Genomic DNA, 26,071 nt, shown 5'->3' with positions numbered 1-26,071 from the left:
ATCTACCCACTTGGAGGCCAACCACCTTTTTAAAAAGCCTTTGTCCACCTGCTTCATGTGGACATCACTGGCTCCTCCTATCAGCTACACAAGTTAACCCTTATCACCCGCAAACGGGCAGGCAAGATTGACACACACCAGACAAACTAGATGTGCATTCCCATAGTTGACTGTTCCATGTGTGTGTGGATGTGCTTAAAGCTAAAACAGCGTATATTCAACCCCCGAACCACGTCTGAACAACCATCCCTACCTTTCCAAAGCTGGTGCACCAGGTGTGTCTTGCTTGCTGGACTCTGGAAGACTCTTGCGTGGGCTCTGGGTAGCTCTCACAAGATCTCACAGTAGCTTCCCAGAGCCCGGTAAGCCAGTCTGAGAGCTTTTAAGCTCTCCACCGTGCATGTGTTTTAATTTGTGCAATTTCAGCCTGCCAGCCACCAAGGATGTAAAGCTGCAATTAAATGTATGCAAGTTGCAAGTTGACTGTATAATGTTCAACCGTCCGCAAAAACAAGGCCCAGTTCCTTCGCAGGAAACATGCCTCTTCTTAGGAGGTGCCCAGGCCAGATGCCTGGAGTGTGACTCGGATGCGAGTTATTGGGACCCAGAGCTGAATGGAGCGCAGCACTGGCAGTAGGTGAGGGTTCCCTGACCTGTTCTCAGTCCACACAGGTATGAAAATTTGGCTCTTACAGAGACACAGCCTACCTTTCATCCTTTTAGTGGTATCGCATCTGCTTTTACATGCAAAGGTCCAGGTTCAATCCTAGGCATGTCCAGGAAGGACTGGGGGGAAACTCACTGTCTGGAACCCTGAGAGCTGCTGCCAGTCAGTGTAGACAATACTGAGCTAATGAACCAATAGTCTCATGAAGCACAAGAAGATTCCTACCTTCCTACATTGTCCTGTAGCAGAGACTGACCGTTTTCAAGAGGGGCTGAGAATGGGTAGGGGTGGGAGTTAGAGGGCACTGTTAATATGGAAAAGAGACCCTGGCCCTTCAGGCAATATTAAAAGTCCAGCACCTCACTCCAGAAGGTGCTTGTCCATCTGAAGGTCTTTTAAAAATATATTTTATTGGTTTTTTTGTGAGAAAACAACAGAAACAGGCAGGTTCTCCTTCACTGCACCGCAGAAGAACAAGACGTTGGAAAGCTTTTGAGGTTGCCGCAGGTAGGAGAAATTATTGAGTCCAATTGACTACAGAAGCCACTTCAGACAGTGTTCTGCAGCTTCAGGAAGGCAGATGAAAGGTGAGGACCTTGGGGACATTCCTGAATGTACTCCACAAGTCGACTCCAGGTAGCAAGGAAGTCAAAAGACTTTGCCTTTCCTTTGGCCAATTCTATCTCAAATGTCAATTTTTCCACCTTGGAAATGCAAACGTCTGCAGAGCCACTGCTCAAAAAGTTAAGCTGCTGGCCACCTTCCAGGTTCTGGCAATTCTGCAATTTCTAGTCAAGCAGCCACGTAACGTGAAGGAGTCCATTAGAAGTTAACAGGTGGTTCTTCGGAAAGGTTTGCTGTCCGGGCACAATAAGGGAGAGAGACCCCCCTCTTCTATGAAGCTCATGGGAAAGAGAAGGCAAAAGTGGGGTGCCCCAGGGCTGCCCCCTAAAGAGCAGCAGAGATGATAATGGTGGCGATACCCCCACTTCACGAAGGCCCACGTGGTCCATCCCCGATGATAGGCGCTGTCTCGTCGTCGTTCCATGTGAAGCCGCTGCTCTGAGGGGGCTGGAATGGGAATTTGCCAACACTCTCCAAGTACAGCAGCAACGCCGTCAAACACCAGAAGAAGAAGTTCACCCAGGCAGCCGCCTGAAGCCGGAAAAGGAGAAGAATGGGCAAAGTCAGAATGAAAACCAGTTTCGTGCAACCGGGTGCCCTCTAAATGTTTTGGATTTCGACGGCTGTGTTGAGCCGTGGGCTGTATAGACAGGAGTTGCATTCCAAAACATTGGGAGGGCACCAGGTTGGGAAAGGCAGCTGTAAATTTTTAATTTCTTCTAGTTCACCACTGTAGGAAAAAACAATCAGTAAAAACGTTTAAAAACATTAATAAGCTAAAAACAGATTAAGACACGCACCAGCATTCTAGATCTCTGGGTAGGCTTGTCTAAACCAAAATGTTTTTAGCAGGTGCAGAAAAGGATACAGTGAAGGTGCCTGCCTGCTGTCAAGTGGCAAGGAGTTCCAAAGTGTAGGTGCCACGACACTAAAAGATAAGATGCAGGATGAGTATTGTGTGGCATCTACAACAGTGCATGAAGTAAACACATGTGCAAGAATTTGGATTACGCTGCCAGAACATGGACAAATATTAAGTGCAGTTAAGACTAGATTTCTGTATGTGGCGAACATTTTTACCTGGGGGTGTGACTGAGATAAGACCCCTTTGCCAAGGAGTAGTTTAGGAACAGCGACAAACAGCTTTGATTCAATAGTCTGCCATTTAAGGACCACTCACCTCTGCAGTGTAGAGGTTGTCATAGAACCTTGCGGCACGATAGGGCTGGACCCAAGGGCGGTGCTGAGCTTCTTGACAACTGCAAGGTGGGAAACGAGGAGAGACAAGCCAGAGCAGTTAACTCACTGTAGCCGAAAGGTGTCACTCAAGTGAAAACAGATGCCCAGGAAACTGTTGAGGACCCAGTCAGATTAATAGTCCATCTACCTCAGTGTGGTCTACACTGACTGGCAGCAGCACTCCAGGGTTCCAGGCAGGGGGCATTGCCAGTCTTACCTGGAGATGTTGCCAGGGATTCAACATGGGTTCCCCACAAAATAGAACAGGGTTCTATTTTTGTGTGCGCCATATATGAAAAATATTTTTTATATCTGAAGTATTCTATAATAACATGAATACAATGCATTACTTACCTATGCATATTTATCCATAAAATCTGGAATAACAATGGGAACATCTATCTAAAAGCATAGAAATATGATGCAAACTCCCTGTATCTACTACTGTACTATATTCATATAATACTAATATACAGCAAACAATCTCATTGACACACACAATATTTATATAATACTAAGGGACTTAGGTGACGCTGTGGGTTAAACCACAGAGCCTAGGACTTGCCGATCAGAAGGTTGGCGGTTCGAATCCCTGCGACGGGGTGAGCTCCTATTGCTCGGTCCCTGCTCCTGCCAACCTAGCAGTTCGAAAGCACGTCAAAGTGCAAGTAGATAAATAGGTACAGCTCTGGCGGGAAGGTAAACGGCGTTTCCGTGCACTGCTATGGTTCGCCAGAAGCGGCTTAGTCATGCTGGCCACATGACGCAGAAGCTGTACGCCGGCTCCCTCAGCCAGTAAAGTGAGATGAGCTCCGCAACCCCAGAGTCGGCCACGACTGGACCTAATGGTCAGGGGTCCCTTTACCCTTAAGGCAGTAAATAATATCTCATATGGGTGCGTGTTACACATTTAAACAGGAACCTGCTTTCTGAACTTGGTCCTTCTAGTTCAGTATTGTCTACACAGATCGGCAGAGGCTCTCCAGAGTTTCAGACTGGAATCTCTCCTACTCCTACCGGGTGATCCCAGGGATTGAATGAGGCACCTTCTCCATTCAAAGCAGAGGCTCTACCACTGAGCTACTGCCTGTCATGCAAATTACCCCCCACCCAGCATCTTGTATTCCCTGAGGACAGGATTTTAGAGGTATAGCAGACAAGCCACATGCAGACCTATGTTTCTCTTGGAGGGTGCCTCCATAAACCACTTGCTAGCAGGCAGACATGTGGTACTCTGATATCATTTACCCCAAAGCTTCTGAGCTAGACTATCAGCTGATGAAAATGAGAGCTTGTATAACTTAAGCTATCAAGGCAAAAAGGCCTTGTGAAATCTCAGCTGCTTTCCAATTAAATAAATGCTTCACTAAAGAACTAACCAAGACAGAATTAACCAAAGACGTCCGGTTGTTGAGCCCAAAGCCAAGAGGGGGAAAAAGAGAGAGGGGGAAGACTTCTGAGAGAAACAAATATATTGAGCCATCAATATATGGACCACATGAATACGATACATTTAATGTGCTCTGATGCCACTTAAAACAGTCATGGTTTCCCACCAAAGGATCCTGGGCCACTCACTGCTCTCAGCCTGATCTACATTGGCTCCCAGTACATTTCCAAGCACAATTCAAAGTGTTGGTGTTGACCTTTAAAGCCCTACACAGCCTCAGCCCAGAATACCTGAAGGAGCGTCTCCACCCCCATCGTTCTGCCCGGACGCTGAGGTCCAGCGCCGAGGGACTTCTGGCGGTTCCCTCACTGCGAGAAGCAAAGCTACAGGGAACCAGGCAGAGGGCCTTCTCGGTAGTGGCACCCGCCCTGTGGAACGCCCTCCCATCGGATGTCAACGAGATAAACAACTACCTGACATTCAGAAGACATATTAAGGCAGCCCTGTTCAGGGAAGTTTTAAATGTATGACATATTAGTGTATTTTTGGTCTTTGTGGAAGCCGCCCAGAGTGGCTGGGGAAACCCAGCCAGATGGGCAGGGTACAAATAATAAATTATTATTATTATCTACCTCACAGGCTGGCAGAATTAAACAAGGAGGGGGAAGAACCAGGCCCACCATTTTGAGCTTCTCTGAGGGAAAGGTGAGCTATAAAGGCAACCAACCAATCCAAGCAAGGACTGAGCATCTTTTCTGGCACTTACCTCGGTGCAGCCGCAGAAGTATGAATGGACCCACAGAGAGCATCCATGCCGACCCGAAGGATGCAGGCCGAGATGAGCAAGAAGAAGAGGACCACAGCTGAGATAACCAAGAATGCCTTGACCCAAACGTCACCCCTGTGGGAGAGAGACAGGGGCTGTCAAGAATAAGCCAAACCCAACCCAAATGGAAACCTCCCCGTTTCGCTCCCTGCCTTCGCAACTCACGACCGTCTCTCGCTGTCACCGAAGCAGGAAATGTAGACGCTGCGGAGAAGAGCCACGAAGGAGGAAATGGCGGCCAGGAGGGAGACGGCCGAGACGAAGTAGCAAAGCGAGACGTGGCTGGAAGTGGTTAAGCTCAGAGTCCCGTTGTAGCGCACAGACCCATAGAGGATGCACTGGCCACCGAACTCCCCCTGGAAGGAAGGAAGAAAGGGATAAAGTGAGAAAGGATGAGGATTCCTCCTAAAAGTCAACACCAAGGAAGCCACCACTGAGAAGGCCCTGTCACAGATCCATGTCAACCAAGCGGCCCCCACAGGCGACACCGACAATACCCCTGCTCCTGCCCACTGTACGGTCTGAGATGGCTGACAATGGGGATGGTACTCTTTTAGCTATCTGGGTCCTCAGCTTATTGCACAAAAGCAAAATTTACAGCCACAGCCCCGCCCACTTTTACTGACAGCCCCGCCCACCACTGGCACCTGCCACACCACCTGAAGGGGCACGTGCCCCTTGGGTTGAAAGGGCTCCCCAATCCTGCCCTAGACAGTACAGGTATTGCCGCCCCCCCTTATGGGGGTGGGTGGGTTACGTTCTGCCCCCCCACATAAGTGAAAAGTGGGGAGCACCCTCTATACACCCTTTAAATGCCCTCTCTGCTGCACTCCCTGCAACCCAGACCAAAAATACTGTATCCAAAAATATCCACAGCTAGAATGGAAGCTCTGGAGCCAGCGGGAAGCTCTAGGAATCGTGGAAAAGTGGCGGCTTGGGCTGTGCAACCCCATGCGTACACTGTTGGAGGGCGCTGAGCAGCCTAAAAAGCTCCACTGCACCTCCCATCCCTCTGGACTCACAAAATCCTCTTCTGATGCCAAGAAGACTCTCCAGCTCTTTCCCGCCATTTCCAGGTTTGAATCTATTTACCTATTTATTTCCCGGTGCCGCACATAAAGGCTGTCGTGTGCGAGTCAATGCCTGTAGCATATGCAGGCAGAAGAGAAATAAAAACCACAGTGACCACTTCTTCTGTTGCTTCCTTAATGTGGATGGCAGGTTCCTTGGGCTTGTTCTCTCAGAAATTGCAGAAAGCCACGTACGTCCAAGAAAAATGATTAAAGGCAACTCCCCATTTATGTGGGGGTTACGTTCGGGGGGGGGGGGGTACCACACATTTAAGTGAAATCGCACTGGGAACACCATTGAAAAAGCCTGTAAACAACCTCTGGAAACCTTTAAAAAATCCTTTTTTAAAAAATCCCAAATCCAGCAAACTCCACCACAATCGCTCTCCACAAACCTCCACACTCCAACTCTCCACAGGCCTCAAATGTTGGTGCAAAGGTTCATGGGGTTGCTAGATGCTGTTTTTGCACAATTTTTGCCATTTTCACGCTGTTTTTGCCCCTTTTCGTGCCACTTCCAGGTTCACAGGAATGCACACAGTCTGGGTAATGCATGCCTTGAACACACACAAATGGGCAGTGGGGTTGCCTGTACTTTGCTAGAAAAGGCAGGTGAGAGGGTTGCTTGCTTCCTAGCTCAGCCTGTCAGAAAGGCCATTTGGCCCATGGCAATGGGCTCAACAGGGGGGCGTCAAATTTTGACACTTCTTAATTTTTCAGCAACTTGTTTTTATGTATAACGGACTCAAATGTGACATACTCTCTCAGGCAGAAAAGCATTTGCTGTATTTCATTTTTAAAAAACCCTGTTATGTCTTAATCTCTTTTCGGTGCTTTATTTTGTGTTTGGGTTATTGACAGCCTTATTTTTATTACAGCTGGTGTCGTCAAAGGCTGAAAGTGCTTCAGGGCCCTATGGAACTCCTTGCTACAAGAACCAGAGAGTACTCTGCTTCACGTTTTGAAAATATAATGTTTAGCGTGCATGTGGTTTTTTAAAAAAAGTTACAGTGGTACCTTGGGTTAAGTACTTAATTCGTTCCGGAGGTCTGTTCTTAACCTGAAACTGTTCTTAACCTAAAGCACCACTTTAGCTAATGGGGTCTCCCGCTGCCGCCGAGGCACGATTTCTGTTCTCATCCTGAAGCAAAGTTCTCAACCCAAGGTACTATTTCTGGGTTAGCGGAGTGTGTAACCTGAAGTGTATGTAACCTGAAGCGTATGTAACCCGAGGTACCACTGTAATTTCATTACCCCCAGCAACTAATAATGGTGTTGAAGCTGTTGATGATGAAAGGAACTAAGTGTGGTTTAACGGTTACAAGGAACAGCAGAAACCCAGGCTGAGATCATGAAGCTCTCCAGAAGAATTCAGAACACTCTTTCTCTCTTTCTTTCATTCTCTCTCTCTCCACCTAACCTACCTCACAGGTTTGTGGCGAGGATTAAAGGAGGGGGGAACCCCTTGAGGCCTTTGAAATAACACGACATATTAATGCAATAAACAACTTTTGTGGTTGTTCTAATAAAGGACACGTTTTAAAAAACGACTTCACAACTGTTGACTAATATTAGTGTGGCAGCACTAACACTGTGGAACTCCCTGCCTATTGATATCAGGCAGGAACCTTCACTGTATTTTTCCTGGTGCCTGCTGAAGGCATTCTTATTTAGACAAGCCCACCCAGGTGTTTAGAAAATTTTTATTTATTTTATTTATAATTTATTGAATTAAGAACTCAGGGTGGTTCACAACATAAAAATGCAGAATAACAAAGCACATAATAAAAACAGTAAGAAAAACAAAACAATAACCCCCCACTGCCACAGACATATTTAAGGCACCAGATGAACTTCCCTGGGGAGAGAATTCCACAAGTTTTAATTTGTTTTAGTTTATTCTATTGTGGTCTTAGCTTTCTGTTATGTCTTAAATTGTGGTTGTAAATTTTTTAAATTATCACTTTATTGTTTTATCTTTTTGCAAATCACTTTGAGGTTTCCCCCCTACATCAGGTGGTATCTAAATTTTATGAAAAAAATAAAATAGGGATCACATGAACAAACCTTTTTTCTTTTTCTTTTTGGACCAAATGTTCAAGCCTATTTATTCAAAAAGAAATAAAAGCCTCCTCTCCCCACAATAAACAAAGCATCATTTAATCAATGCAGGCTTTATGGCAGTATAATTGAACATGAGAAGGAAAAAAGTGTGTTGCAGGGTTTTTATGTTAGAGGTTATTCTTGATGATAATTTTGGTATTTTTAAAACTGCTCTGAGCAAAAAAATAAACAACAACAACTGCATCTGCTCCAACCCCGTCCCTGATTGCCTGAGCTCTTTCATCTGTTCCCAGGCAATTTACTCTTAGACTTCTAAACCCAAAGCTGAGAATGTTGCCTCTTCTTTTCTGCAAACCATTGTGCCCAGGGAAAGAGCCAGTGCAATTATAAAGGTAAAGGGACCCTTGACCATTAGGTCCAGTCGTGGCCGACTCTGGGGTTGCGGCACTCATCTTGCTTCATTGGCCGAGGGAGCCAATGTCCAGCATAACTAAGCCGCTTCTGGTGAACCAGAGCAGCGCACGGAAACGCTGTTTACCTTCCTGCCGGAGCGGTACCTATTTATCTACTTGCACTTTGCCGTGCTTTCGAACTGCTAGGTTGGCAGGAGCCGGGACTGAGCAATGGGAGCTCACCCGGTTGCGGGGATTCGAACCACTGACCTTCTGATCGGCAAGTCCTAGGTTCTGTGGTGTAACCCACAGTGCCACCCGTGTCCCCAGTGCAACTATAGGCCATCCCAAAACAAGGGAGTGTTCATCCGTACAGGCCAGTAAGGTGAGTGCCAAGCACATGTGACACAGGCCAGGAAGGCTGTCGGGCGAAAGTGCTCCCGGCAGCAAAAGGATTTGTGCAGGAAGTCAGCCAAACTCTCACTCAGCTGATGAGCATTAATGTGCACGGCTGATGCTCATATGACACGACACCACACTGCCTGCTTTTTAAAAATATGCAAGTTTGGTGCATTATAAATCTTTTGCAACAATCCGAGGTTGGGTCAGTAGCTGTGAGCTCAGATTTCCCCATTTCCCAACGGAAAACCTTTGGAACCATTTGTTTTAGAAGCCTTTGCGGCCTTTCCAGCAAAACAGCAGACTTCCAAAGGTCCTCGCAAGGAATGAAGCCACTTAGGCAAAACCGGTTTCAAGTTGGCGTAACTGTTTTGTGTGTAGCTGCCTCTTATTACAGCAGGGCCGGGTGGTGGAATGAATAGGCAGGCTCATGAGGACTAGAGACTTGACAGAGTGCACAAATTGTTGTTGTTTTAAAAAAACTTTCCAGCTCTGCTGAAACTCTCCACCACCCAAGGTTGCTCAGGGAAGTCTGAATGCAAACTCAGAAAGGCAGTAATAAATGGGTTGGGGATTGCATTTATTTTTTTTTTAAATTAGGTGCATGTGACTCCCTCTGACTTGGAAGCCCTCGTCCTCTCATCCCATGCATACAAAGGTTGGGTGTTCTGCGGTTATAAAAGCACACTGTTTTTCTAAAGAGGTTCTGGCACTCAAAAGCCAACACGGAAGAGGAGATGAATTCTAAGCCACAATGTGGAACCTAAATTGCTCTCTGCATTCACTCAGGGGTGCCCTTTCTTATTGCTACAAGCAAAAATGCTGGACACTCTGCACATTAGCAGGCCCAACGACGCAGCTCTGATCGTGCACAGCCACTCCCTCCTCTGCACTCAAGCGAAAGCCCGGCGCCCTCTTCACGTGCTCAGAAGCACTCTCGCGCCACTAAGCGGTGGCTCTTTAACGGGACGAGCGCAAAAGCGCAGAACTTTTTTGCCCGGGATGGGATGGGAAAGGGAGACTTTGCGGGTCCGGGATCGCCCTCTCTCTCTGGGGACCTTACCTGGGTAACGGTGAGGGCGGAGGAGCAAATGACTCCGCACAGGAAGGCGGCGGCGTTCAGGGCCAGCTCGACCAGGAGCAGCCCGGACAGCTGCGCCATCTTCCAGCCGACGGTGCTGGGAAGGGGCTGCCCGGCTGCCGGTCTCCGCCCCGTCGGAGGGGAGGAGAGAGAGGAGAGGCGTCGTTAGCGCTCGAGGGTTGACAGCCGCGACCTCAAAGCGTTTGGCGCTGCACACAGGCAAGCGGTCCAACAGCACCGGTGGGATTTCTGCCTGATAGCAGCACTAAAGTTAACTGGCAAAGACGCACCAAGTTTACGTCTCTATTTATTGCATTTGTTACGTTATAACCAGGGCCGGAATTAGGTTTGAGGGGGCGGGGTGCTGAAGGGAGAGAAGAGAGAGACACACAAAGGATGTCATTTTTATTTTATTTTACAAAAAGCACCTCCTGTGAAATATTCTCATACACTCACTATAAGCCTGCTCCTCCCTGAGGAGCCCCTCCCAAAACTTTTAGTGGCTTCCTAAAATAAAATAAAAAAGATTTTTTTTTCCTAATTAGTGAATCTTGACACTTTGCTTTGTCTCGCTTAGTCCAGGGCTACATACTGACTGTACATTTAAGGCACACCCCTACACAAAGAATCTTGGGAATTGTAGTTTGACCCCTCACATAACTAGAATTTCCAGTATCCTTAACAAACTAGCTACCAGGACTCTTTTGGGGGAAGAACACAATTTAAACAATAAAACCACAGCATTGTAAAGTTGGAAGGGACCCCAAGTGTAATCTGGTCTACCCGCTCCCCATAATGCAGGAATCCTGCCCACAGCCATCCCTGGGTGGACCCGGCCCAGCAACCTTCTGGCTAACAGCATGACCCACTGTGACATCAGTTTATTAAAAGATCAGGGAAATAAAGGGCTCCTTTATTCAATTTCTCTTTTGGTAAGGGAAGGGGGGGGAACAGAGCCCCCATTCAGAGGAGGCTGAGTATGTCCTCAGTGCCTTCACAAGCAGACAACGCCTAGAGCAGTCTTGGCCAGTGTGTGGTAGCTGAGGCTGTTGGGAGTTGTAGTTCAAAACAACTGGAGACCAGCACATTAGTGAAGGCCGGCCGGGAGCCTCGCCCCAAACCCAAATCCTTCCCCCTTCACAGTTCCTGCATTGACATCTTTGTAAAACCAGCGCTGCTCTCCTGCCCCCAACCTCCCACACAAGCAGTGACAAAACTGTGCCCCTCAAAAGAAGCAGAGCTGATAAAAGAGAAGTCCCAAATTGCCAGGAATAAAACACAAGAGGTCACCGCTCTACCTGAGAAAGCTTGTGGCCCTAAAAAATGGCATTGGCTAAAGATTAAGAGATGACGAGTATTGGGGAGGGAAGCCACATGGGTGTATGATTAATTTTCTTTGTTTGGTTATTATTTTGTATTTTTATTTCTAATTGAATAGTGTGTATCTTTGGAAAATAAAATAATATATATTTTTTTAAATGACATTGCCATGAAGGGCACTTGGCCCAGAAGGGCTGGGTGCTGCTACTGCTGCTGCCGCCACCACCCTGGCAGGTCCCTTTCAGAGAGGCAGGTAGAGAGAGTATTCCGAGTGGGCCCACTTCTTCGCTGCCTTGGTCCTTCCGATCATGGGCAGCTTCTGGGTGTAGCGGGAGACGTGGCCGGGGCCGTGGTGGTGCAGGAAAGAGGTCTGGAAGAGGCGCCCCTGGCACCGCCTCTCCGCCTGGCGACCCGCGATCAAGAAGCTGAAGCGAGGCGGCCCCTGCGGGGAGAAGCGGCACTTCTGGAAGACGTCCCGGACGCCCAGGCGGTACCCCTGCTGGCGAGAGGCACTGCGCGACCGCGCCAGACTGGCAGGGCGCTGCAGGGGGGCCCGGCTGGCCGAGAACTCCCCACGGGGGCTCTCCTCTTCCCGCGGGCTGACGGTGGCATTGGCCGTCAGCTGGGGCATCTTGCGGGCCGTCTCCCCGCCCCCAAAGGCTGGCGGCTCCTTTTTGGCGTCCACCACCTTGGGAGCGCTGGCTGGCAGCGGCTCGGCCGGGCACAGCCCTGAACCCGTGCCGAAACGGGTGGCCAGGCTGTCCCCAAAAAAGTAGTACAGCTCCTGGTAGATCTCGTTCAACGAGGTGGTGGGGGGGTCCGTGGAGATGCCCACACCGGCCTGGGGCCCACCGCTGCCCAGCTGGAGCAGGTGGCTGGCGATGCCAAAGCCAAACTCCACCTGAGGGTCCTGGAGAGGGCTGAGCCAAGGGCAGCCCTCCCGCGAGCGCCCCTCTGCGCCGGAGCCTTCCGTCTGGACGGGCGCCGATACAGCCTGCGCCTTCATCTTCAGGAGCCGCTCCACTGCCACCTGGAGGAAGGGAGGGGGAACAGCACATCAAATGAACATTGGCAGTGGGCAGAAGTGGGCTGGCACATAATGCGCTCACAGGCTAGGCCTCATGGGGGGCGGGTTACGCAGCGTTTCTCAAATCTGGGTCCCCAGCTGTTGCTGGACTACAACTCCCATCGTCCCTGACCACAGGAAGGTAGGACTATATTTTGCAGGCCGAGATTTCTCAGAAATCACCCCTCCCCTCATTCGTCCAATTGAATATGCTTATAGATTTGGATCAAAATATGAACAACTAAGGGACAGATCTCACATCTTTTGAGAGCAGCCTGGGCCTCAGCTGCCACGTTTTCGAAGCCTTTTGATCTCAGTATGTGGGCTATCGGTTATTCCAACTCTTCACAAATCACCCTTCTTGGAAAAAATCTCACATAAGCTTGCGATTCCTTCTTTGCCATTTGGTTTATTTCGTATACAAACACAGCAGCTCAGGAGTGTCAGGTTGCACAGGTCTGTACAAACGTCTAGATTTAGCACAGTTTAAGGTTACTTTTTCCATCTTTTTTCAAAGTATAGAAAATTGTAATTGTTCTGATTTAGATCAGTGGTTCCCAAATGGGTGGTGCCATCCCCTGTGGGGTGGGGGGGGCAGTGGAATTGCCTAGCGGGGTGTTAAGAGGAATGGGGTGTCGGGGGGGACTGGAGGTGTCAATGACTATCAGACTTTGAAAAGCTGCTGTCACAGGATCAAGTTAATCGATTTTATTTAGCGTAATTCATTAAGATAACACGTTTTAATTGGATTTTGAATAAACACGCATTGTTTTTACTGTTTTGGGATTTTATTGTGCTTCCTTAGTGGCTCATGCAAACTGTTATTGCAAACAGTGCTTTCTATGGAGTAGAGGGCGCTGGGGATGAGTTTATGGAACCAAAGGGATGGTGGCCCCAAAAACCTCTGGATTAGACCATGGGACCCTTTGTAATAATAGATCACACACCCTTTTCCTCTTCCTTTTATTGATGCAGTAAAATTGTGTGGCTGCGTCCTGTACAGTGGTACCTTGGGTTACATACGCTTCAGGTTACAGACTCCGCTAACGCAGAAATAGTGCTTCAGGTTAAGAACTTTGCTTCAGAATGAGAACAGAAATTGTGCTCCGGCGGCGCGGCAGCAGCAGGAGGCCCCATTAGCTAATGTGGTGCTTCAGGTTAAGAACAGTTTCAGGTTAAGTATGGACCTCCAGAACGAATTAAGTACTTAACCCGAGGTACCACTGTATTTCCTTACTGGCAATAGCGACAACCTATTCTTATCACCCCTTTCTTTTTTTCTGTAACCCTGCTTGTTGTCAATGAAATTCAATTTCAAAAATGTAAAAAGTATCTCATACGGTATCAGCAGGGACTTACCAGGATGGCTCCATAGACTTTGTGCCCATCAGCCTTCACCTGAGCATTGGACACAGAGTAGTCATCCAGCACGGCCTGCAGGTTTGACCAGTAGGTGGAGAGGTGGGGATAGAGAACCCTCTCCACTGCCTGGGTGAGAAGAGGCAGAGAAACAGAGAGACAGCACAGGTCAGCTGTGCTGGTCACTTGGCCGGGGAGACACAGCCAAGAGGAAGACCACTGTAGCCCCTGCATTGGCCAGGCTAGATCACTGCAGTGCGACTTACATGGAGCTTCCCTTGGGCCTGGTTCAAAAGAAGCTCTGGCTGGTGCTGAATGGGGTGGCCAGACAGCTGATGGGGGTACCTGCCCAACAACACAGGTCACCAGTGTGGAAACACATGCGCAAACTGCCCATCTGCTACCCCATCAAGTACTGCCCTGCAGGTTCAATGTCCTTGCATTAATTTACAAATCCCTGAATGACTTACATCCAGGATACCTAAGGGACTGTCAAAACCCTTATGTCAAAACCCTTATATTCCAGCTTGATCACGGACATCATCTGCAGGAGCATTGTCGGTCATTTCCTGAGTGGGCAAAGCTCATTTGACAATGACAATAAACCTTTAATCGAAACAAAATACCGTATTTTTTGCTCTATAAGACTCACTTTTCCCCTCCTAAAAAGTAAGAGGAAATGTGTCTGTGTCTTATGGAGCGAATGCAGGCTGTGCAGCTATCCCAGAAGCCAGAACAGCAAGAGGGATTGCTGCTTTCACTGTGCAGCGATCCCTCTTGCTGTTCTGGCTTCTGAGATTCAGAATATTGGGTCTTGTGGTCTGGTGCGTCTTATAGAGCGAAAAATACGGTAATAAAAAAATCCTTCCAGTAGCACCTTAGAGACCATCTATGTTTGTTATAGGTATGAGCTTTCGTGTGCATGCACACTTGGTATCTGAAGAAGTGTGCATGCACAGGAAAGCTCATACCTATAACAAACTTAGTTGGTCTCTAAGGTGCTACTGGAAGGATTTAATTTTGTTTCGACTACGGCAGACCAACACGGCTACCTACCTGCATAAATAAACCTTTAGTGTCATTGGCGCAGTCTGGTGGAACTCTCTGCCACTAGGGATCCAGCAGACCTTTCTGTGCCAACTGCTGAAAACTTTCCTATTCTGTCAGGCTTATGCAGGCAGTTAAGAATACATTATTTCATCTACGGTTAGTGGTTTTCTGATTTTAACTTTTCCATATGGTTTCTGTTGTATGGTTTTATGTGCAACTGATACAAATGGCTCTGATATGTCTAATGCATAGGGGTATCTAAAAAAAATGTAATAAATAAAATACAAGAACGGCAGTTACCTTCCATCCCAAGGCGTGTAGCCCCACAACAGCCCCATAGTGGGAACAGAGCGGGCGGACAGGATCGGCCAGCACTTTCTGCAGCGACAGCAGGATCTGGTGATACAGGCCGCTCACCAAGTCACCATGAGTCCTGAAAAAGATTTGCAGTGTATGCAGCATATATCAATTTATGGCAGAAGCAAAAGAAAAAAAGGGGGGGGGACAGGCAGGTCCCTGCCCCAAGAAGCCTGCAAACTAGCCCACCCAAGAGAGTCTTCTAAAATGGCTTGCTTAGTGAAGCACTTTTCCTTACTGTTTCTCCTCTCTCTTGGGTGGGCTGGTTTGCAGTGGAATGTAGTGTCAGCCTTAGCTATATAAACCTGATTTGTCCAACAAGCAACATTTTAAAAGACCTTTATTTGCAAGGCACTCGTTTGGGCACCATTGTTTTCTGCTTGTCAAGAGTACAGATTCAACAGGTCTTTGTTTGTTTGTTTTGTTGCTATTTTATTAATGTTGCTAATATTGTTTTATAGATATGAATGCTGTCGTACTTTGTAAATCCAATAATACAATTTTGGGTGTAACTGTGATGTTTAGCTTATCTTTTAGTTGTTTTGTTAATAGTGTTACATAGATGGAAATTGTTTTATTTGTGATTGTTTACTGATGATTTGTTGTGTTCTATAAAATTTATGCTGCGTTCGTGATGTTCCATTATGTTATTTTTATCTTTCATTTGTAAGCTGCTTTGGGATTTATTTGAATAAAAAGCAGCATAGAAATAGAATCAACCAAGAGGATGCTAAAAAGTTAAGGAGATTTCTCTCTCCACGGGCTTGCTCAACCGATGGGGACAGTGCACGTCTAGATAAAAGAAAATATTTCTTCATGGAACTCGCTCCCCCAGAATGTCAGGGTGGGTGTATTAACCACTGGCTTTGGTGTGGCAGGAATATAGCCTACTGCCAAGGGTCATGTCTGTTCCTCTGTCCATGATTGCCTCTAACTCTATCCATGAGGCCAGGCATAGGCAAACTCGGCCCTTCTGATGTTTTTGGGACTACAACTCCCATAGTCCCTAGCTAGCAGGGCCAGTGGTCAGAGATGATGGGAATTGTAGTCCCAAAACATCTGGAGGACTGAGTTTGCCTATGCCTGCATGTGGCTCCCTTAAACTTGTCGATGACCGAATGTGGCCCCTGGACTTTTGCGCTAGAGAAAAATAATCGTATTGTAGCATTGGAAGGGACCCCCAATGGTCATCTGGTCAAACCCACAACTGGAAAATCCCTGACAGGCCACCTGTTTTTTTAAAAAAGCAGACTCCACAAGACATTTCAATAGGTGACATCCCAAAGAGGAGGTTCTCCCTGCCCCAAAGGAGGAAATGGCGTACCAGAAGATGTGTCCCAGCAGCATGGCTGCGTAGTCACGCAGGGTCCAGTGATCATTGAGGGGGTTAATAGAAGCCGCCAGGGGTTCCAGGACGCAGTACATGACGCTGGCAATGAGGCTCTTGACGTAGGAGCCCAGGCACAGGTAGGGGTTCTGGATGAGGCTCTTGGCCACGTGCAGAAGGCGGTTCAGCTGCTCCAGGTCGTGGCTCACGGACTTGACCTGCCAGGGGATCCAGGAGAGGAAAGGCAGGCTCAGAAGCCAGTCTTGAACCAAGCAGAGGACCCGGCCGTACATCACCCTCTGGGCAGCCCTCGGGCCTTAGCTGACTGGCACACAGCCACTCCATCAAGGGTGGGCACCCCTCGCAGCCTGGAGATGCCTTCTTTCCTATCTAACCTTACAGCGATTGTAAACGCAACCTCCTTCTCTCACTCCCACGCACAACGTAGGCCCCAAATATCTGAGGGGCGGCCTTCTTTCCCACAGTCCCTCCTAGATGTTAAGATTAGCAGAGTTGTTCCACCCCGCTCAGAAACTCAGAGGGTCAGTACACCTTCTCTGTGGCAGCCGCAAAGTTGTGGAACTCCCGACAGCCTTCACTACACAGCTTTCGGCAAATGTTGAATATGCAAACTTTGGCACCTGCAGCATGTGCTTTTAGGAACCAAGTTGTATTCTTGTAAACATAATACGTTTCAACTGTTTTTTGATTATGAATTTTATTTTTACCATCCTTTCTTCAAAAAAAAAAAAGAAAACTTTTCCTCAGAATTTTCAATCAGATATTTAATCTGGTTAAATCAAGCATCAAGGTATATTGATACATCAGCAGAAAATAAACTAGGTTTTTAAATTGTTGTAACCCACTCTGGGAACTGCTAATAATAATCCATTCTCACACATAATAAGCTTCGGGTATTTGAAGACGACCATCATGTCCCCTCCCTGTCTCCTCTTCTCCAGGCTAAACATCCCTAGTTCCCTCAACTGTTCTTTACAAGATGCTGTTTCCAGGCCCTTTATCGTTCTGGTTGCCCTCCTCTGAGCACATTCCAGCATCTTGTGAGTGAGCTGAGGTTCATGCCAGCTTTCACAGAAACTGCCACTCCAAAGAACACCTACAGGTCTCATACCCAACTGAGTGGGAAAGCCTTGTGCTGGTTGTTGCAGAAGCCCTTCCAAAGGGGTGGGGAGAAACTGGGCACTTGCCACTCAACTCGGCCTAGGACCCTCGTATCTATGGGACCGCCTCTCCTGGTATGCCCCACGGAAGACCTTAAGGTTCATAAATAGCAACACCCTAGAGCTCCCGGGCCCTAAGGAAGTTAGATTAGCCTCAACCAGAGCCAGGGCCTTTTCAACACTGGCTCCGGCCTGGTGGAACGCTCTGTCTCATGAGACCAGGGCCCTGCAGGATCTGATTTCTTTCTGCAGGGCCTGTAAGACACAGCTGTTCTGCCTGGCCTTTGGCTTGGAATCAAATTGATCCCCTCCCCCTCTTCCTTTCTCCTTCCGTGATGGAACTCCTATTTGGGGACTTCCCTGGCTTTTTTCTGGCCTACGTAGGACCAGTCTGGATAGTTGGCCTTGGTGAAGACTTGACATTTTCATCCCCCAAAAAGTTTTTTATTTGAGTTCCTACTGAAATGAGGCTGTGTTTTAATGTTGTATTTTAATCTTGTTTTTAAGTTGTATTTCAATCAATTGTTAGCCACCCTCAGCCCGGTCTTGGCTGGGGAGGGCAGGGTATAAATAAAATGTAATCATCATCATCATCAACTCACCCCGCTCACAACATAGACAAAGTAAGGCAGGAGAGCTGCGATCTTCGAGTTGGTTTGCAGGTCCTGAAGAGCCACCTGAGCAGGAGGGAAGTGGAAAGGTTAGGGGGCTGGAAAGGTGGGGGGCAGAGGGTGGTGTCCTTGAATGGGTGAGACTTAATTCTGCCTGGTTAAAGCACCACACTCCATAAGAACATAAGAAGAACCTGCTGAATGGCTCAAGCAGGCCAGCATCCTGTTCTCACAACAAGATGCCTGTGGTGAAAACCGCAAGCAGAATTCAAGCCCCAGAGCCCTCTCCCTTCTTGTGGTTCCCAGCAAATGCTATTCAGAAGTATTGTTGCCTCCCGACAGCAAAGGCAGAGCATGGACATAATGGCTAATAGCCATTGATTGCCTTCTCCTTCATGAATTCATCCAATCCTCTTCTAAAGCAAATTAAGTTGGTGGCTCCAATCACGGCCTCCTAACAGGAGGGAGTTCCACAGTTTATGCTCTGTGTGGGGAAAAGTACTTTCTTTAACCTGTCCTTAACTTTCCAACGTTCAGCTTCATTGGATGACCACAAGTCACGAGAGTGCTTGGTCTGACTCACAGCTGAATACTGATTCCCAGTTCATGCCCACTCCTTTTCCCTTCCAGAGGAAGTAACCATCAATGGAGTCAGGGCCTGTTGCATTCTGGGAATGAATGGAAAGGGCCTCACTCCAATTAGGGTGGTGTGAAATAAGAAAGGATATAAGAAAGAACAATGATACACAAATAGCCCCTGCCAGCTGGGGCTAATGGGAACCGTTGTACTAAACTACTACTGAGCTAGGTTCAAGGCTCTTGTATTATTTATAAAGCCCTGAACCACTTAGGTCTTTTCTATTCCATGGTTGGCAAACGCTGGTCAGAATGCACTTCCAAAACTCCAGGCCGCAAACCCAAATGCTCCCCAAACCACTCTCACCATCACTTTGCACTTGACCTGTCTGAGGTTTTGCCCAGACCAGGAAATGTCTGCTTCTTCCTTCTTATCCGCCCAGCACAATTCTGCTCTCTGATTCCACCTGTGGCCCCAGCCGGTGCTTTGACTGCTCCCTCACCCCTCTGCTCATTGCCCACCTTCATCAGCTGGGGATCGTCCCCCAACACGGCCCGGGTCACGTGCTGGTAATACTTCAGCAGGTCATCTGTCAGGGCTGAGACGGCGCTGGGCACTGGAAGGATGAGAGGGAGATATTTGTGGGGGTTGTAGCAAGTGGGGGAAAAGGAAGCAACCAACAAACAGGGTTCCTTTCAGAAACTGCAATGTGCTCCAGGTGGGGCTTCCCTTGCGCTTGATCCGGAAGCTGCAAAACGCTGCAGCACAATTGCTGACAGGAGTGAGGCCTGAGGTTTATCACCTCAGTCCGGCACAGTTCAGCAATCCATCGCTTCCTTGTCGCCTAGGCTCATGGAGCAGAAGGTCGGGGCGCTTCAACTGGCCACACAGAGCCAGGGCATTTTTCAACCTGAGGGCCACATTCCCTTCGGTGTGACCTTTCAAGGGCCATGCGCCACTATTGAGCAGGTCCTAACATACCTCACAAACTTGTTTTTGCAAGGCAGAGGGGGAGGGAGAAAGACATTGATTTCCTTGGAGGAATGGTGGGGTATAAATGTAATAAACAACAAATTACAAAAAACAATAACATTAAAGCCTGGAATTCATGGGGGGGGGGTGGGAGGAGATGCAGGATCATCATCATCATCATCATCATTATTATTTCAAATAAATACAACTAAGCAAACTGTTCTTACCAGAGCCTTGTGGTTCCAAGTTTCCTTTCCCATCTAAGTAAGAAACATGAACTAGAAAGAGAGAAAAGAGAAGAGGGTCCATGGTTTAGCTGCTCAACCCAGCCTTGGACTACTGCAATGTGCTGTGTGCATGGGGCTGCCCCCTTGAAGGAAACTCAGAAACTTCTATTCGTCCAAAATGCAGCAGCCAGATTACTGCCTGGGGTTCCATTTAGATCAAATAATCCATTGCTTGAAAACAACTTGCACCAGTTGCCGGCCCTTTTCCAGGCCCGATTCAAGGTGATCGGTTTAGTACTTTAAACCTGAAGCAACTCAGGCCCCAAATACCAAAAAAAAGATAGCCTCCTTCCCTGCAGATCCTCTCAGGTGCTAAGGTTGGTGGAGGGGCAGAGCCATTTTGGCACGGAAGGCAAACCACAAAATGTCGGTCTCACCCCCTCCCCGCCAGGTAAGAAGGGGTAGGGACATATCTACATCAGGAACAAGAGGGGAAGACAGAACTACATTGGGATCTGCTGCCCCTGTGGACCCTGGTGCCTGGGGCAGGCGCCTCACCCCTTTGCCCTGCACTTCCCACCCCATGAGGCCTACCTCTCACAGCTGCTTCAGCACAGCCCTTGGGGATGTTGGTGGCCAAAGCCAGCTCCACCAGGTTGACCTCACGATCCTCCTGGAAGTACAGTTCGCCGTCCTTGATGGCACGGAATGGGAGGGCGTCCTGAGAGCCATAGCCACACACCGCCTGCAACAGATAGGACACCCTCAGTTTCTCAAGGCCGCCAACCTTGCAAAGCAGCCCCCAAGAGCACCAGGAGCAGCAGACTCTCTCTCTCACCCCCCACCCCCCCACCATTTCCTAACTGGCCTGCCAACCAATTAAAGAGGACCCCTTGAGGTGGCTACTAATCTGCCTGGTTTTAGTTGATAACACGAAAGACTTGTTAGGTCAGGCCAATGGCCCATCTAGTCCAGCATCCTGTTCTTACAGTGGCCAACTGCTGGAAACCCGCAAACAGGCCCCGAGCGCAAGAGCCAGATCTCCTGTCCTGTGGTTCCCAGCAAATGCTATTCATAATAAGAATAAGTTTTATTTATACCCCACCCTCCCCAGCTAAGACAGAGCTAAGGGCAGCTAACACCAGGTATAAAAACAATTGATTAAAATACAACTTAAAAACAAGACTAAAATACAACATTAAAATGCAGCCTCATTTCAGTAGAAACTCAAATCAAAAACTTTTTGGGGATGAAAACGTCAAATCTTCACCAAGGCCAACTATCCAGACTGGTCCTACGTGGGCCAGAAAAAAGCCAGGGAAGTCCCCAAATAGGAGTTCCATCACAGAAGGAGAAAGTAAAAAGGAAAGAGGGGAAGGGGATCAAGTTGATTCCAAGCCAAAGGACAGGCAGAACAACTCAGAGCATTCCACCAGGCCGGAGCCAGTGTTGAAAAGGCCCTGGCTCTGGTTGAGGCTGATCTGACTTCCTTAGATCCTGGGACCTCTAGGGTGTTGCTATTTATGGACCTTAAGGTCCTCCCCGGGGCATACCAGGAGAGGCGGTCCTGTAGGTACGAAGGTCCTAGGCCGTGAAGGGCTTCAGAAGCATTACTGACTGCAAAGGGAGAGCACAACCACTGTGGCTAGCCGTCATCGATAACCTCCATTAATCAGTCCATGAATTTGGACATCCAATGAATCTGATGGCTGAAAGATCAAAGAAAATACTTCTCCGCATAGAACATAGTTCAGCTATGGAACTTGCTCTCACAAGAAGCAGTGGCGATCAACAGCTCAGGTAGCTTTAAAATCCATGGAGAAAAGGCTAATCAATCCATGGCTGCTACCCATGATGGTTATCCTCTGCCTCTGTTGTCAGGGGCAGCAAATGCTTCTGAATACCAGCTGCTGGAAACTGCAGGACGGAAGAGGGCTCTTGTGCTTGGGTCCTACTTGAAGGTTTCCCAATAAGGCACCTGGTTGGCCACTGTGAGAACAGCATGCTGGACTAGTTGGGCCACTGGCCTGATCCAACAGGAGCTTGTGTTCTCACGCTCCTTTGCATCTTACGTCCCTCCAGCCTGGGCGAAAGCAGCATCCTAAATCATTCTAACTATCAAGGAGCTTCCTGGCTTTTAGCTGCCGCCAAGAGGGAAGGTGTCCAGAGAGGGGTCCATTTGGGGCCAGCCAATTTGCCCAGTTCTCAAGAAGGCCAGGCCTCCCGGGTTCACCTCAACATTACTCCAGCGCAGGGCACGATTGAAGTCCTCTACCGTCAGCTTTCTCCGTTTGGTGTGTTTCATGAACTGGGAACTGTTCTGAAAGCGAGAAGAACGAACATACAAAAAGTCACATCAGATGAAGTCAGGTCCTTAGGATGTCTATCACGGTACTGTCTGCTCCAGGTGTGCCCCCCTCCCCCACTGTGGACCTTCAGGCATCCTTAGACCACAACAGGTTGGTGCTGATGGGAATAGTGGTCCAAAATGACCATGCTGCCCACAACTGATGTTCAGGTCCAAAATATTTAAAGGGAACCAGGTGGAATAAGCAAGTGAATGCACTTTCAGCATACATTGTTAGTTCCCTTGGCTTTTATTACATACATATCTGCATTTTTAAAATTAATAATTTTTATGTCATTGCAGGTTTGATTTCATGTTTTAACCTAAGGAATGGGGGAAATTGGTAAAGGACCCCTGGACGGTTAAGTCCAGTCAAAGGCATCTATGGGAATGCGGCGCTCATCTCACTTTCAGGCCAAGGGAGCCAGCGTTTGTCCACAGACAGCTTTCCGGGTCATGTGGCCAGCAGGACTAAACCACTTCCGGTGTGATGAAACACCGTGACAAGTGCCAGAGCACACGGAAACGCCATTTACCTTCCCGCCGCAGCAGTACCTATTTATTTACTTGCACTGGTATGCTTTTGAACTGCTAGGTTGGCAGGAGCTGGGACAGAGCAACAAGAGCTCACTCTGCCACGGGGATTTGAACCGCCAACCTTCCGATCAGCAAGCCCAACTGGCTGATCAGTCACCAAAATAGTGTCCTATTGGCAAACTGGGGCTGGGAAGGAGACAGGTTGTCAACAGTAGGAGGGATGGAGGGTGCAAAGCTGGCCCCTCTGTTTCCCAGAATCCTCAGGACTGGACCCACTAAGGCCTCCCTCACCTGAGTGGCTTCTCGCAGGCGGTAACAGACATCTTCAGCCAGGAGGGAGGCCACCTCGTCCGTCAGCTCCACCCCGGTGCTCTCAGCCATCAGCCGCACCGACTCCCGTGGGATCTCCACAAAGCGGCGCTCCTCCCTATCCGACATGGCTGTGGCAGCTGGACAGGTAAGCAGGCTTCACTGAGGCCTACATTAAAGACAGGTTGAGCATGACGCAAGAGAGAGACAGTGGGGGTGTAGTGGTTAGTGCCAGACTAGGACCTAGGAGTCCAGGGTTCAATCCCCACTTGGCCTGGAAGTTCACTCAGATAACCTTGAGCCAGTAATTGTGTCTCAGCCTAACCTACCTCATGGGGTTGTTGTGGGGATTAAATGGGGAGGGGGGATTTTATTTACTTATTCGATTTTGCACAATTTATACACTGCTTGACTGTAACAGAAACCTCAAAAAAGTTTACAGAAAAGAGTAAAACAAGACATTCAAGATAAATTTACAATAGTTTTAAAAACATACAAAAAGTTAAAACAAATTGAAATTCACATTAGCATTTATAAGCATCTGGGAAGGGTTAGAATGCTTTCGGCAGGCACTAAAAAGAATACAGTGAAGGTCCCTGTTTGGTATCAGTAGAAAGGCAGTTCTAAAAGGTAAGTGCTGTGACACTAAAAGATCAAGATCTTAGAAAAGCCGGACAGGTATTATGTGGCACATTTTTTGCCAACAAAGCAGTCAAGTGGGTATATATGGGGCATATGAATGTGACCTTTGTCAATGACAATGAATCTATCTTTTTTAGTTATTTTTACTTCATAAAGTGTATCTGCTGCTTGATTGTAGAAGAACCTTCAGAGTGGTTTACTAAAAATAATCTATTATGCACGTATATGGTCCCAGCTTCAACTCCCAAAGGCATCTCCAAGTAGGGCTGGGTTGAGATTTCTTGAATGAAACCCCTGACAGCTGCTGCCAGTCAGTGTAACAGACAATTCTGAACAATCTGACTTGGTATAAGGCAGCTTCTGACCTTCCTAACACCTTGCGCAATTTTAATCTGGCCAGTGTCTGCAGTAGAACTGCATCTGGGAACTACCTGGGCTCCACCACAGAAGCAAAAGGAGTGGGGGCTCAAGAATAATAATAAAAAATTGGGGTCTTAGGTTACAGGCTACGTATGGTGTGAAGGCACACCAGTCCGCCATCATTCTTCCACCTAAGCAGGGCATGGTCTATTTACTGCCTGATTGTGAAATGGAGACCCCATCATGTGATCCACATCTACAATGCCGTGAGCGGCAGGTGAGGTATAACGTATTGTAACCCAATCTGGGACCTTAAGTACAAAAGAAGAGCCTGCTGGATCAGGCCAGTGGCTCATCTACTCCAGCATCCTGTTCTCTCAGGGGCCAACCAGATGCCTGTAGGAAACAGGTTAGCCAGCTCTTTCCCTTACTGTGGCTTCCAGCAACTGGTATTCACAAGGATCTATGGCATAGCCATGGTGGCTAGTAGTCACTGATAGCTTTATATTCTATGTCCTTAATGTGTAATAAATGAACTATTCGATTAATACTACTACCATTAATACTATCACCACCATCACCAAAAGAAAAAAAAAACCAGCAGTAATAAATGTAAGGAAATAAAACAAACCTCTCCATTATCTCCCGCCTCCCAGTCGCCATTGCCAAGCTCCCTCTTCCCGACCCCCGGCCCGCCCCCAGCCCCATAGGGGTAAACGTTCATTCAAAATTGGGAAGAGATGTTGGAGGGAAAGGAGAGCTGGATCCTTGAGAGGATGCGCAAATAGTTTCTTTACCAATCTGTTCAGCATGAGACGCTTGATCTCAGGGTCCTGAGTTCGATCCCCACGTGCAACAAAGGATTCCCGAATTGCAGGGGGTTGGACTAGATGACCCTCGGGGTCCCTTCCAACTCTATACTTCTATGATTCCATAACTGCATGCGAGGAGGTGGGGGGAACGGGTGCAACCTTAGAGCCGCCGCCCGGATAATAGAAAGCGGCAAGTGAAGTGAAAAGGAGTTACCTGCTTCCCAGCTCCAAGACCTCTGCCTTCTCCAACCACGCCTTTCTTTGTGGCTCAGCCAATCAGCAACAGCAGCTCAGCGAGAAGACGGCCGCGCAGCTCACCAGAGCTACTATTGGCCCCGCTGTCGCAGTGCCTCGTCGCCACGTGACAAAGTAAGGGCAGAAGCCGCCAATGTTGCCAGAATCCTATCATGTGACAGAGCGTGGTCAGCCGCCCAAGGCTGCCGCTTAAAGGGGCAGCAACTCTGAAGCAGCCGCGTTTAAGTCAGCTGCGGCAAAAGCAACGGAGTTTTGTTGCGGCGACCAGTATAGTAAATTCTGGCATGAGCTTAGCTACATAGATGCATGAAGTTGGTAAGTATATGGAGCATACGAGGTGCGAAGGGATGGGAGGGAGTTATAATGAATGGGTTGAGTTCAACTCACAGAGTAGACCCATTGAAATGAATGGATCTTAGTTATGTCGATCATTTCAGTGAGCCTACTGTGAGTAGCACTATCATTGGATCCAACCCAGTGGGGCCAAGCAAGCGTGAAACTGTAGTAGGACAATTCAAATACAGCTGCACTAATGTAGCTACACAGCATGCATTTAAAGCACATTCAGTGCATGTTTAAAGCACGTGACCCAAGGAATCCTGGGAGCTTTAGTTTCCCCACCAGAGAGCCAGGATTCCAAGCACCTGTAACGGACTACAGTTCCCAGGATTCTTTGGGGGAAGCCGCGTACTTTAAATGTGAACTAGATGTGCTTTTAATGTATGGTTTGGGTGTGCCCACAGAGATCAACCTCGGATGACTTTTACACCAGTTGCTGCTGTTGTGATTGGGCATGGCTTTGCATCTGCATATATTTACATTTCAATGGAATTGCCAGACTGTCCTGCTTGCATTTCATAGCTCTTTACAACACATATACAGACTACCTGTTATTGGAGGATAGTACTGCACGCACCTGATGAAGAGGACTCTAGCTCACAAAAGCTTGTGTAACAACAAACATTGCTGGAATCTTTGAGGTACAAGACTTTGGTCACATTCATACCATA

The 26,071-nt window shown here is 48.1% G+C and overlaps 2 protein-coding genes across 6 annotated transcripts; both read right to left on the bottom strand.

The window, feature by feature from the left end:
• Positions 1 to 1,057: 1,057 nt before the first annotated feature.
• Positions 1,058 to 9,894, bottom strand: TMEM179B (transmembrane protein 179B). Of its 2 annotated transcripts, none has more exons than XM_081892561.1 (5): positions 9,735 to 9,894; positions 4,912 to 5,102; positions 4,687 to 4,821; positions 2,472 to 2,550; positions 1,058 to 1,822 (listed from the first exon to the last, which is right to left on the bottom strand). In XM_081892561.1, exons 1-5 carry the CDS (start codon positions 9,831 to 9,833, stop codon positions 1,658 to 1,660), a joined length of 669 nt encoding a protein of 222 aa, XP_081748687.1. In that variant the 5' UTR covers positions 9,834 to 9,894; the 3' UTR covers positions 1,058 to 1,657. The 2 variants fall into 2 exon arrangements, with proteins under 2 accessions (XP_081748687.1, XP_081748688.1); XM_081892562.1 differs by having other exon boundaries at positions 4,915 to 5,102.
• A 724-nt stretch (positions 9,895 to 10,618) lies between these two features.
• Positions 10,619 to 25,107, bottom strand: TAF6L (TATA-box binding protein associated factor 6 like). 4 transcript variants are annotated; one of them, XM_081892387.1, is made up of 11 exons: positions 25,021 to 25,107; positions 22,975 to 23,161; positions 22,033 to 22,119; positions 20,394 to 20,544; positions 19,800 to 19,850; positions 19,122 to 19,216; positions 18,015 to 18,089; positions 16,229 to 16,449; positions 14,848 to 14,980; positions 13,498 to 13,626; positions 10,619 to 12,102 (listed from the first exon to the last, which is right to left on the bottom strand). In XM_081892387.1, the coding sequence occupies exons 2-11, from the start codon at positions 23,119 to 23,121 to the stop codon at positions 11,314 to 11,316; spliced, it is 1,878 nt and encodes a 625-aa protein (XP_081748513.1). In that variant the 5' UTR covers positions 23,122 to 23,161; positions 25,021 to 25,107; the 3' UTR covers positions 10,619 to 11,313. The 4 variants fall into 4 exon arrangements, with proteins under 4 accessions (XP_081748513.1, XP_081748514.1, XP_081748515.1 ...); XM_081892388.1 differs by lacking the exon at positions 25,021 to 25,107 and adding an exon at positions 24,966 to 24,987; XM_081892389.1 differs by lacking the exon at positions 25,021 to 25,107 and adding an exon at positions 24,626 to 24,682.
• Between the last annotated feature and the right edge of the window lie 964 nt (positions 25,108 to 26,071).

This window comes from Podarcis melisellensis (assembly GCF_964234715.1).
Source record: "Podarcis melisellensis genome assembly, chromosome: 16".
NCBI lineage: Eukaryota > Metazoa > Chordata > Lepidosauria > Squamata > Lacertidae > Podarcis > Podarcis melisellensis.
The sequence above is the reverse complement of the archived record's forward strand: the minus strand, read 5'-3'. Positions and strand labels throughout refer to the sequence as shown.

What these genes read in the sequence shown, in the direction of transcription:
- TMEM179B (XM_081892561.1), bottom strand. Translation starts at nt 9,833, where the DNA reads ATGGCGCAGCTGTCCGGGCTGCTCCTGGTCGAGCTGGCCCTGAACGCC. An exon ending in ACTTCTGCGGCTGCACCGAG is followed by an intron (nt 2,551 to 4,686) that starts GTAAGTGCCAGA and finishes CCCACCTTGCAG; the next exon opens with TTGTCAAGAAGCTCAGCACC. An exon ending in ACAACCTCTACACTGCAGAG is followed by an intron (nt 1,823 to 2,471) that starts GTGAGTGGTCCT and finishes TTCCGGCTTCAG; the next exon opens with GCGGCTGCCTGGGTGAACTT.
- TAF6L (XM_081892387.1), bottom strand. Translation starts at nt 23,121, where the DNA reads ATGTCGGATAGGGAGGAGCGCCGCTTTGTGGAGATCCCACGGGAGTCG. An exon ending in TGCGCTGGAGTAATGTTGAG is followed by an intron (nt 20,545 to 22,032) that starts GTGAACCCGGGA and finishes TATCTGTTGCAG; the next exon opens with GCGGTGTGTGGCTATGGCTC. An exon ending in TTGTCTATGTTGTGAGCGGG is followed by an intron (nt 16,450 to 18,014) that starts GTGAGTTGATGA and finishes ATCCCCTGGCAG; the next exon opens with GTCAAGTCCGTGAGCCACGA.